General features: G+C 41.8%; 1 protein-coding gene across 3 annotated transcripts in view; it reads right to left on the reverse strand.

The window, feature by feature from the left end:
• Positions 1–70: 70 nt before the first annotated feature.
• RHEB (Ras homolog, mTORC1 binding) overlaps positions 71–13,185 on the reverse strand; it is a 35,878-nt gene continuing 22,763 nt past the window's right edge. For 2 of the 3 annotated variants that reach the window (XM_077936734.1, XM_028750146.2), the window contains exons 2-8: positions 12,717–12,788; positions 11,773–11,840; positions 8,575–8,657; positions 4,855–4,911; positions 4,698–4,745; positions 2,675–2,756; positions 71–571 (exon numbers count right to left, since the gene is read on the reverse strand). In XM_077936734.1, coding sequence (XP_077792860.1) covers positions 479–571; positions 2,675–2,756; positions 4,698–4,745; positions 4,855–4,911; positions 8,575–8,657; positions 11,773–11,840; positions 12,717–12,788 — 503 coding nt within the window. In that variant the 3' untranslated portion in view covers positions 71–478. Of the gene's footprint in view, positions 572–2,674; positions 2,757–4,697; positions 4,746–4,854; positions 4,912–4,947; positions 5,389–8,574; positions 8,658–11,772; positions 11,841–12,716; positions 12,789–13,185 lie in introns of those variants that run through there. The other variant, XM_077936735.1, reaches the window with a different exon arrangement.

The raw sequence follows: 13,185 nt of genomic DNA on the forward strand, positions 1-13,185 counted from the left end.
ACTGAACTAGGTATTTTTCAGAAACGGCATGAAAAAAAATGTAAAGAACCTGTTAAGCAGTGGGCACACAAAGGTTTGCAGCTATTTTATTTACAAGTATACATTTAACACAAAGAAACACCGATATTCAAGCCTAGTTAATAGTAGTGTAACAATATGCATCATCTGGATGATTATTCTAACCCAACTACATTGAAAAATTAATGCCAGTAAAATTCTTGGTCATAATATTAAGAAATACAATATATAAATTGAAAATATGATTGCTTAAAATTTGAAAATGGAAGTGAAGCCTTTTTTTTTTTTTTTTTTTGCACAGGAGTCAGAGTTTAACATAATCTGAAGGAAAAGTCTCCAACTGACTTTATATTGTTCAGGTTAACAGAAGAAGAAAAAGCGTAGTTTCGCTGTGAGGGGGAACAGGCAGTTTGCTTCTTAAGGTAGAACATATTCCCAGGGTTCAGCCTTCGGTGGGCAATCACATCACCGAGCATGAAGACTTCCCTTGTGAAGATGCCCCGTCAATTTTCTCTGCCTCCAAAATTATCCTTCTGAAGACGTCGACAGCAGTCTGGAAAGAAGGCAGAGGGGCTATTAAGAGTCTGAAGCACTAGAAAGCACAGCAGCCGCTGTGACTGTTTTAGAATAGCGAACAAGGATGAGAAGAGGAACGGTGACGACATGCTGCAGCTCAGCATTGCTAGCATGCCTGAGATAGATATGCATGTGATACGATGCAATAAAAGCAAGGCAAAAAATCAGGACCGCCTAATTTCCCCACCCAACTCTCATTGCTGAACTCTGACCTGCAAGCCTTCCTTTTTCTTGTAATATGCAAGTGATGCTCAACAATGTGAACTGCCTCTTGAGCCAAAATCGCTCAGAATGGGCCTTGTGTACCTTGCACAATGCGTGCGAAGATCACCGCAGACCACCATGCTGCTGAAGTTTCAAGCCAAAGTGTGAATGGGGTGGCTTTCCAAGGTGTAACGAAGACCTCTTTGTTAGGCCTGGCATGAGACCAGTGAAATATAATAGTAATTTGGTTTCACACCTACTTGTGTTGCACTGTAAGTATTGTTACCTGCCCTGAGCACTGGGAGTGGAAAGATTAGCAGTCTCATCTCAGAAGGATACGAGGCTATTTCAGGGACCTGAGCCTGAATTCATAACCCAATAGTTATGCGAAGTGAGTTACAGAGCTGGAAGCTATGAAGGCCAGGGAAATGTTTCTGAGAAACTAGAGGGCAATGTCAACAGATGCTAAGAGGCAGGGGACTCAAATAAGCTCCAGGAGCTCCATTTTGGTTTGGAGAAATAGATGCTTTTCAGAAGGTACTCCCATTATTCTGAGCTAGAAGGTAGCACAGAAAGGCACCCCACTATATAAGGACTGAATAGGAAGAACTGTCTCCTGAACAAAAATGTTGCCCTTCAGTATCTTTATTAAAAAAATTATAATCTCTTATCACCTAGTTGCTATTGATGTTTCATCTTTTCATGTTAAAAGCTCTTTTCTTCTTGTACTGAAACTTGTTAAGAATTTTTGCCTGCAGAAGTAATAGTTGCAGGGAAAATAAAGTAAAGAATGAAGAAGCAGAGGTTTTGGTAATGAGAATGCTGCAAATCATTTGTGTGAAACAATCTCGGCATTTTTGAGTTGGCACACTTGGAGAATCCAAAGCTCATCTTTCTATTTTTTTCTGTTCATCAAGAATCATTTGCCAACAAGGTACAATTCTGAACTGGGCTTGCTTCCAAATTTGCTCCAATGGATTCAAGCAGTCCCTTAAGCATCTTAAAAGTGCAATATGACAGTTAATTGAACATTGCCTCATATAATGTCAGATATGTACTGTATCTCATGTGACATTTAAAATCTATAATCAAATGAAAAGGGTATTTGTCAGTACAATGTTTCCCAGGCACAAATTGTCCACAATTGGTCAATTAACCTAATATATTTCCTCTGCAATTAGATTTTTTGCAGAATCCCAAATAGCTTGCTCTACCGAAGTTTCACCTCTACATGCTGTTTCTTTACTCCTGAAGGTAGACAGGAATGCAATTTTATTGAAACATTCATATACCCTCCTAGATATTCTGAAACAGTAATTCAGCTCCCATTTTTAACAAGGAATGTGCTGCTTTAACTCAAGCTCATGTCTAAAACTGCCAGTGCTCTTTTTAGCGGATCCTTTCATCTTACAAAATTAGGGAGCTCTTAATCTATGGTGGCAAAGCAAGAGTCCACCCTACCTCTGCGGCTTAAGGATAAATTGATGCAGTCATGCAACGAAGTCTATGGAAAATACATGTTTTAACAAGGTTCCCAGTTTGCATCGCCCATAACTAATCTTGTTTGTTTGTAGTTTTAAGTGGCTGCATTCATGTGACCGCATTAATCTTCTGATGACTGTAATAGTTACATGACAGTCTTGTTGCCTGAAGATTTCATCATATGGTGACATATCACAGTACCTGTAATCTCCAGATCAGGAACAGTCAATGAGATGCAAACGCCCAAGTGATGACTTTGCCACTATGCAAATGGTCATCAGCAAGCTGTAAAAGGCTGACTTGGGCAGCTCTTCTCCCATTTCCCTGGAAACACATTCATAATTAAGCAGCAATTCCTATTTCAACTTCAGCCCTTTAGAAGCAAATTGATTACCTGGTTTTCTTTAGCAGAAGATTCCAAGAAAGCTGCATTCCAGGATTCTGCTAAAGCTTTCCCTTCTTCATAGCTGATCACCCTGAAAAAAAGGAAAATTATTTATAGTAAGAGCCCTCTAAATGAAAGTTCCAATCACCTGATTATACTGTATTATATGTAAGATTTAGGAGAACTCGTCTAACAGATCCAGATATGATATGTTTACAATTCGGATTATCAATGTTTCATGGAGAAGGTTTCACATCAATTTTCAATTAGAGCAAGAAGCAGGCGACACCTAGTTTTGAAGAAAGGGGAGCTGAGTGTATTGTTAGAAGATACATAATGATAGCCACCGCTTAGTCAGATCACACAATAACATTAAAGCCCTGCTGATCACACAGGTTTGGAATCAACAACACAGTCACCATCTCTAACAGCAACTTCACAAGCACTATGTTGCATATTATTCTGGGTACAGCCACTTTGAAAAATAAGTTAAGGCCGTGCCCATTTACAGGCTAAGCAACGTCCCATGGGTGATCATCTACGAAAGAGGGTATTATTTGGACCATCTCTCTTCTAAGAGTAAAATTTTAGTAGTGGCAACAATATAATTATTCTGTCTATTAAGAATGTAGGAGAGCCTCCTGGATTAGGTCTAGGGCATATGTAGCCCAGCATCCTGCTCCCACAGTGGCCAACCAGGCACCCATGGGAAGCCAGCAAGCAGGATTCGAGCGCAAGAACACTCTCCCCCTCTGCTGGTTCCAGCAAGTGGTATTCAGAAGCATGGGGCCTCCAACTGTGATTGGCAGAGAACAGCCATTGTGATCACCATAAAGGTAAAGGGAAAGGTACCCCTGCCCGTACGGGCCAGTCTTGACAGATTCTGGGGTTGTGCGCCCATCTCACTCAAGAGGCCGGGGGCCAGCGCTGTCCGGAGACACTTCCGGATCACGTGGCCAGCGTGACATCACCGCTCTGGCGAGCCAGAGCCGCACACGGAAACGCTGTTTACCTTCCCGCTAGTAAGCGGTCCCTATTTATCTACTTGCACCCGGGGGTGCTTTTGAACTGCTAGGTTGGCAGGCGCTGGGACCGAACGACGGGAGCGCATCCCGTCGTGGGGATTCGAACCGCCGACCTTTCGATCGGCAAGCCCTAGGCGCTGAGGCTTTTACCCACAGCGCCACCCGCGTCCTGTGATCACCATATCCTTCACTAATTTGCCCAGTTCCACAGCTGAGCCACAAGCTGCTTGAAGCAGTATAAAATAATTCTGAGTTTCTGTGTCACCATAAATGTGTAAGTGATTTTGATGGCAAGTGATTTTTCACCAATCAGCAAAGGGGACTGGTAAAGATTACGGGAATTCTATTGTTGTAGTGCACACAGTAGTCAAATTAAAAATCAACTTTGCCCCGACAGTAGTAAGATCCACCAGAGGATCGGCGGACAAATATCCGGGCAACAGGTTACCCTCAGGCAACTTTACATGAACCTGACCTGGCCAAAATGCTACGTTTTAAAAATAATTGCAACTCTAAAACCTGAAAGCAATACTCAAGTACCAACCCAAGTAGGATGACCTGAGCTCTATGGAGGAATAGCAGGGCACAAGTGTGACAAATATAGTTCATTCTTGGCCTCCTACATAACTCCTCTGCAGATAAGTAGGTCATCAACTGACCAACATTCCAGCCTTAGTTGAATTTATCAAATAAAAGCCAAGAATAGGAATTGGAATGAGGCAAGCTGTGGTATCTGAGGTGATGTATCAGAAGGAAAGGTAGTAAATTACAAGAACATTTCAAGGCAGAGGACTGCTACAGCTATCTGCAAACCGTTATGCTCAGAGAAGCATATTCTTCTAGGTTCTACAGAGGTTAGACCCATTGAAATGAATAAGTAATGAATCAAGGTCAGTAACGTCTATTAATTTCAATGGGCCTACTCAGAGTATGACTGGATAAATGCACCACAACACTTTAATCTTAGCAGGGTTGCCTTAACTCATCTCAAGAGAAATATTCCATACCGTTCCATGTGCAGGTCCTTTTTATTTCCAACCAACATAATGGGGATCCTACGGGATTAAAAACAAGACAAATCACTTTCAGAGCAGAAGCCGATGTCTGCAGAGTAATACAACAGCAAAATGAAACATGGAATGAAATGAGAGTGTTACTACTTACTGGACTTTTCCCACCATATCCAATAACTTGCCATGGATAACTTTAATCACTTCAAAACTGAAAAATAAAAGGATGACATCATACACGCCCTCCAATGTTGCACCCTCTGGCATTTCTATCCCGCCCACAAATAATTCTACAAAGATCAAAGCCACAAGCAAACACTACTTCATTTAACTACTGGGAATTCTATTTCTCTGGAGAACCTAAGTGAAGCCCCAATGCCAATGGTATATCATCATGTTTACACAATTAAAAAATGAGAAATTAAAACCTGCACCCTGGCTTATACATGGCAAGCGAGACATTACTTGAGCTGTGTATGAATTTGATTTCTTTTAAACAGTAAAAGGTGATAAAGTTGAGCATCAAACACCATAATTATTCTAAGTCACAAACTCAGGGTTAAAGAGGCTGTTTCCAAAACATAACACGAACCTGATACTGTTATATACCAGGTCACTTCCAAAGCAGTTTATGTTCTGTGTAGGCTGGTTGCACAATCCCCAGGGAACTTGCGCTGTGCAAGCCTCACTGAAAGGAAGGGAGAATTGCACAACTGCAGTGGGAGTGCATGCAGACGTTTCCACCACAGTGTGACCTTGACCATGAAGGACAACTGGGTCAGTGAGGTCAGGACTTCATTTTGGCACAGAAAAGTAAACAGAATTGGAGAAAGGCAGAACTGTCATTGTGACAGTTTGATCGCTCATGTAAATGGAAGACAATCCATAAAACACCAATGGCAGAATTCCAACACAGCACAGTACAATCTAAAAACAATTTGCTGACTGAAAAGGGAGATGCACAAGGTTCTGCATTCACCCTGCTCCTTTCACCTCCCACCAGCAGGCGAAGCTCATATCACCCTATATTTTATGTACAGACTGCAATATTTACATCACTAATGCCCCAGGCCCTTGCCCTCTATCTGCATCTAACACTGGGGGGAGGAAACTCCAGCAACTTCAACCAACTACTCCACGGCTTTCACCTTCTCTACCGAGCTGGTCTGTGTGGTGCTTCAGGCACAGCCTGAACTTGCTGGTGTTTGCTTCACATTTCAGTGTAGACTGCGACATACAACCACTCACGTCCCCTTCCTACGGCTTGCACTGCAAGGTGTTTAGGATTTGCAGAGCTCACCAGTACCAAGACACCTGCCAAGGCTTGGCCTCGTTCACCCCCATGAAACAACTTCACACATAAGAAGGAAATAAGAGATCACGTCGGAGACATGTGAGACACTAGAGTGGAAATATATTTGCAACTCTCATGTTCCTCAAAAAGAGAAGCGAAATTACTGCAGAGGTACAGCTTAAGCATACTCTCCAGTATTGACAGTTATCAGGAATTTACGAGAGAAGTCAATGCAGAAGTTGTCCCAGTGTTTATTCTTTGTGTGTGAGAATACAGTTAACTCCAGGAAAACAAGGTAGGATCCAGAGGGCTGCAAGTGAGCTTACATGAGCACACCAGGTGTTGTGTTTTTTTAGGCCTCTCTACTGACTACAGCCTTCATGCCCCATTCCAGCCACTCCTGAAGTTTGTGTGTGTGTGTGTGTGGCTTTTTTGGGGGGTGGGGTGGGGAGGTTGTTCTCTGGAACAACTTTCAATATAGCACAGTGGGGCCACAGCTGGAAGTGAAGGTTAGCAAATATCCTGTACAGAATACGGATACAACACAGTGCCTTCCCAATCTACAATGCCGAGACATATGACCATGCCCTTGGAGGCTCGCCATAATGGGTATGACGTTCACAGAGGCCACAGGCACAAGTGACACTAAAGCAAGCTGTGGAGCTCATTTTAAGCAAAACATGTGTGTGCTTGTGCACACAGATCTCACTTCGCTTCTCCCTTAATTGAGCAGGGAAGCAAACCACAGAGTGGCTGGCTTCGCATTGTGTCTGTATCAGCACTTGTGGTTTGCTTTCCTCTAGACAAACCATGACTGGGAAGTCAGGCTTCACATTGCGGTTTGTTTGGAGAGAAGTACACCACAAGGACTTTGTTCAGAGGCAACTCCAAGCCAGCTGACCTGGGACTTCTTTAGCAGCTGAACTAAGGGAGGAGGTGAAGTGTTACGGTTAAAACTAACCACATGGCTTGGCATAGCATGTGGTCACCATGACCCTCCTCCTATTCATTATGGCGAGTCCCCAACAGCTGTTGTCTCCTAACAATATTTTCTTCAGTCTGCTGCTCTCGAAAGGAAGTTAGAAATCACCTACACTTATGTCTGTGCGAGAGGACAGTACCACAAGGTTTGCAGAATATTAATTTGGAAACTTAAATTAAAACATCAACATTTTTATTAAGACTGCAAACAGGCTTAACAAGAAGCCTATTTTAAAATTCTCTATTAAAAGAAAAGCAAACGAATTGCTATCCACCCTGCGGCCAAGAACACACACATATGAGAAAGTGATAATTGAGCCCATCACAGAAAGCGGAGCTCAAAGAATGGAAATTTCCAAAGCAAAAGAATGCCTCAATACTGACTTCAAAAGCCAAGGTTACACAGTCCAATAAACTCTTGCCTTCTGCTATCCTGTACAGTGTGTCCACATACACTGCCCCAATAAGGAGATCTGTCTGAGTCCTCAGAGCATACTGCAAATGGATCAAGGTTGCACTCTCATTTTTCATAGGCTACCAGGCAGCTGAAGGTTGGTAATGCCACAAAGCAACATCGTAAGTGAGCGAACTCAACGTGAAAGGCTCTATATCCCATTAGCAATCCTTTACCCACAGTAATAGGCTTTATGTTATCAAGCACTAATGGCCTTGAAATGGTGCCAAGGTTTCTCTTTCAGGAAGGCAGAAGGGCTAATATCAAATGAGTGGAAGATTCAGCCTAGAGACAAATTCACAGACCTCACTTTTGATACCCACTGAGTTGTGTGCAAGTTCAGTTCTAAGGCTTTTCAATATTCATTTCAACAGATGAACACAAAGTTCTACTCAGGGTTCGCCCATTGAAATCTATCGACCCAAGTTAGTTTTGCCCATCAATTTCAATGGATCTGTTCCTACGATACCAGAAGGCTTGACACATGCACATTAGTAGGTCATGGTGGGTTGCAGTTTGGTTACCACAACTTTGGGTACCTATACACCGAGCATACTGGTGTGCGTTTGCAGAGAAGGCAGCAAAACAATACTGGCAGGTACCACTGTTGCACACTTGAGAACAAAATTAATTGTCTAAGAAAGTAAGTAAAATAAAACTGTATTATATGGCAATATAGATTTTTGAGTAATTTTTATACATATTCAACAGTCAATGTATATTTCTGAGCACAAAACCTACTGTTTATGAAAGAGCGTCAGTGGAATGTGTCACTTGTTAGCTGGCTTGATGACAAAGGCAGAGGAAAGGACCACAACTGCCTGAAATACTATTTTGTTTTTTCTTCTAGGTCTTACAATTTTGCTTCATGACGAGCAAATGGATGCTGCCCTTTTATAGTACTTCTCAATTTAGCTTGCACTTTATGGCTCCCAGAATGTCAGTGAGAGGCAATACTGCTTTGAAAGCTAATAAATAAAAACTCAGTATGTTTTTATGGCACTCAATCCATGTCCTGCAAAATATTTTTTGGTTGTGTTTGCACCACATTTTCAAGCAAAGTAGGGAGACTAAAGCAGCCAAAGTCTGAAACAGCTCAAAATTAAGAAACTGCCTTGATAGCAGGAATTGGAGGCATGTCTTACCTTTTTATTGATGTGACTGAGTAAACAAGAATGTATCCATTAATGTCTATGGAGTACGTCTGAGGAAATATTGAGTATTCATCCTGTTGGAAGATAAAGCTGCACGTTAATGTTTTGCTGCCACACAAGCTCATTAGTGAGCTTGAAGAACTGAGTTAGGATTAAGCGCATTTAATCCTTGCATTGTTAAAATGCTGTGCATGAACGTACATGTACTGACTTCCTTTCACTGCTGTCTTGCACTCTAGTGAATTCTTTGCATAGCTGAAGGATTACAATTCCTCTACAAAGGTCTACAGGAGCAGTGCCACCGCTGAAAATGGAAGGCACCAAACAGGAAAGCTGACATTTCACGGGCATGATGCACTCATGCACTCACTATGCATTTACAAAAACGGCACTGAATGTGAGAACTGGTAACTTACAATTACTAAACAGTCCTATGGGAAGCTGTCCATCAACTTTGACACACTGTGTCAAGACAGACAATTTTGGCATTTAAACCTCTCAGTATTGTATCTGTTGGGAAATTGGACATCTACTTAAACAACTTAGAACATGCTCAATACTGTTGCTCAATACTGTTTAAGATGCCAAATGATCTTTCGACTATGAAGTACTGCAAATAGTAGGTTATCAACAAAGCCCTGATCAAATTCCATTTTAGCTTCCACAGATGTGAGCACTAGATCGATCTCTCATTGCTCCTTCAGAATTTAAGGTAACTTTGACTTGCTTGGAAGAAGGAACTTTCTTAATGACAATGCAAGCAGACAAATTTAAAACAAGGTTCTGTTTAAAGATTTTTATTTTACTAATTAAAATACAATTCTAAGTACACAAAAGTAAACACAATTTCCCTCATCTTTCCTGTGACTTTAGGATGTTCGCAGAGGGAAAGTTTCCCATTCACTTCTCCCTCCCCGAACCACCTATGTTCCCACAAGTGTCTGCCTGGAGGGTCAGGAATTCCTCCTGCACAATGTGAGATGAGGTCCAGAGGGGCTGCTAGGGAAAAGGGGAAATGGGAATTTTCCTCCCATGAACTTGATTACGTTAAAATGATGAAAGTGATAAAATAAACAACTTACGTAGTTTTATTACTGTGATGAGTATGTTGTGGATTTGTCATTTCACGCATTTAGTGTTGGGTGCATTTCACCATTAATACATGAGCCCCCAGTGGCACAATGGGTCAGTGCGTCTTGCTGTTAACCAGAAGGGTGGTGGTTTGGGGTGGCTGTGGGCAGGATTCCTGCACTGCAGGGGGGTTGGACTAGATGACCCTTGGGGCTCTTTCCAACTATACAATTCTATTATTCTATGTTCCTGCTCATCATCATCATCATCATCATCATCATCATCATAGTAATAATTTATTATTTATACCCCGCCCATCTGGCTGGGCTTCCCCAGCCACTCTGGGCGGCTTCCAAAAGAATATTAAAATACTATAATACATCAAACATTAAAAGCTTCCCGAAACAGGGCTGCCTTCAGATGTCTTCTAAAAGCCTGGTAGTTGTTGTTCTCTTTGACATCTGATGCAAGGGTGTTCCACAGGGAAGGCGCCACTACCGAGAAGGCCCTCTGCCTGGTTCCCTGTAACTTGGCTTCTCGCAGTGAGGGAACCGCCAGAAGGCCCTCGACGCTGGACCTCAGTGTCCGGGTAGAACGATGGGGGTGGAGACGCTCCTTCAGAGGGAGTGGAGTGAACGATGGGGGTGGAGACGCTCCTTCAGAGGGAGTGGAGTGAACGATGGGGGTGGAGACGCTTACTTCATTTTATGGGGTGCCGCTATGAAGCTTGCACATTGAAAATATAAATATGCTACAACTGAACTATCCTTTTGGAAGGCTTAAGTCAATGCAGGGGAAGTATTTTGCTTCGGATAGGGAAGGTAGCCTGGAAACCAAATATGCAGCCATTTGAGGCTCTGTTACCCCTTAATGTGACTTGATATGGCTTCCATGAGTTTTTCTGTAGCTTTAAAAATAGAGAAACATCTAGATGCCCTTGGTTTCCGAGGCTAGAGTTGGGACGATGGTTGGGGAAGAGCCTAATCCTGCTCAAGGTCAAATACTGCCAGACTGGAAGATACCAAGAAATTATTGTACCTTCGCTTAAGCAGTGGCATTTTGCAAATGTGCTATAGCAACACATTTGAGCAAAAGTAGATGTTCTTGTTCAACTCTCAGCAGGTCCCATGCACAAAGACATATGCTACATTTTGAAAACTCACAGCAGGCTATTTATGCACAGGAATAAGCCCAATGCTCAAGGCTACAAAATAGTTTTCTCTACAGGGAAAGAGAAGTTCCTGCTTTGCATCTTTTGAGGTTTAGTAGTTTCCTTCCTCCTACTTGCCTTATGTCTAGGGTTGGCATATTTTGAAGAGCAAAAGAGAGGATACATTTGCCGGTGCCTAGGGCAGGGAGGAGGGGGTGCAGGAGCAGCGAGCACTGGAGAATGCTGTGGGTGGGGCATGTGCTGGAGCGACATCAGAGGGCACTGGGAAGGGGCGTGGCAAAATTTGTGCATGCAAAATGGGGCGTGTGTGTGATACATATATACATATGCCTCTCCCTCTTTGGGACGTGCACGAGGTGGTAGTGGTCGTAAGGCATACAAAATAATTTACTAAAAAGCCCAGGAAAAGCAATAAAGCGAAACAGCATCTTTTTATGTAGAAGGAGAAAGAGAGGAAGCAAGACATTTTAGCAAATTTGAAAAATCTGCCAGGACAGAAATTTTACCCCTGAAAAGGAGGACATGTCCTGGGAAAAGAGAATGTATGGCAACCCTACTTATGCCATGAAGGATTGTGAGAAATACTTTGTGCAAAAAGGATATAATCTACTGTCTTATCAGCACACTTGAGATTAAACCCAAATCAATAACCACATATTTCTCTCCTTCACTTGAATTCCCTCTATAAATGGAAAATTCATATGACAATTTTAGATTAACTGCAACTATGATCTTTCTGTGCTTTAAGCAAGAGTAACTGAGTTGGTTATGAAAACATACTTACGATCTGCTTCTTCGAAGATTTCATACAATCTGTAAGCAGATCTAATTTCTACTTGAAAATAATTAAAAGGGCCATAGACTTTTCTCCTAAGTCTTTTAAGGCACCGTACCAATTTTAGGATATCAACACTGGAAATACTGTCACGGAAACAAACATCACTTACTTGGCCAGCTGTGTCAACTACTTGAAGATGATATTCCTGCCCATTTACTGTAATCAGCTTTGTGAATGCTGGACAAATGAGAAAAAGGGCAGTTCAGTGCTTCACAGGAAAAGTCTATCACTTCAGTTCAAACTGGCCATTTTACTCTTTAGTAGAATAAAAATAACCTGGGTTTCATTGGCCAAATTTGCACATCACAGTTAACTATTCTTAATGGATTAAAAAGAATGTGATCTATGGCTTACCATTACGTCTGAACCAGAGGCTGTGGTTGGTTTCACCCAAACACAAATCATGATTTGCAAGTCAAAAACAAACCTTGACTTATAGATCATGGTTTGAGTGAAATACTCCATGACCTCCAGTCTTAGATTAAGGCTGTGAAACTTATTTCATACACATATATTCAGTGCTTTTTTTCTAGAAAAATAAGTGTTAGTACTCACCATGAAGTTGTTACAGTGAATGTCAAACTTTTTAACAAACAACAACAACAAGGTGCTAGTACTGCGTACCCTTGAGTACATCCTGGAAAAAAGCACTGCATATATTTCTGCAGAGCAGAACTAGAAAGACTAGCCTTAAAGGCTAGCACTTCTATTAACTTTAGATCCAACATAATTTCAAGCTCATAGGTCTCATTTCCCAAAAGGCTGCAGAGAAGTGTTGCTTCTATTCCTTCTCTGCATATGTGATTTCTAAACACAAGCCATAGTATGTGCACAAATTTAAAAAGACCGACTGGTTTACACCCTAGCTTCTCTATAGAACACAGCACTTTATGAAGTTCTGTCTCCGTTAAACATCCAACTTCAGATTAAATGATAAATCAATGAAGCATAAACTGCTTCAAGCTCTTTGGAGGAAAAGTGCTTGTGTGGGCGAAATGGATTAAGGCAAATCAGCTCCCCTTGCATGTTCAGAGAAATAGTTCGGTTACTTACTGTTCTCTATGGTAGGATCATATGAATCAACGAACTGGCCTTCCACAAACTGAATCGTCAACGATGATTTCCCTGTGAAGAAAACAAGGCAAAAGCTAACAGTGCTGAAAATGCGGTTAATGGCATTCTGTCACCAAACACAGAAGTTTTGCATTTTGTTTTGTTTTGTTTTAAAGATCTGTTTAGGTGATCCTGACTACACTGCGTGAGAGACAGAGAGTGCCTGACTCCCACCTCCTATGCCATATCTGTGTTTTAATTGGATTGAAAATTGATTGATGACTTTTTCTCCCTTTGAACTGTAGCGCATCATGCCATATCACAAACTGTTCTTTACATTTTCCTCTGCTAGGATCTACACATTATGGCTTGGCTTCTTAGTCACACCCATTATTTGCAGCTACTTCCATTACCCTAAGACCCAAGGAAGTTAGCATCTTTTGCACACCCTAGAGAGGTTACTGCCATC

This window comes from Podarcis muralis, chromosome 12 (genome assembly GCF_964188315.1).
Source record: "Podarcis muralis chromosome 12, rPodMur119.hap1.1, whole genome shotgun sequence".
NCBI lineage: Eukaryota > Metazoa > Chordata > Lepidosauria > Squamata > Lacertidae > Podarcis > Podarcis muralis.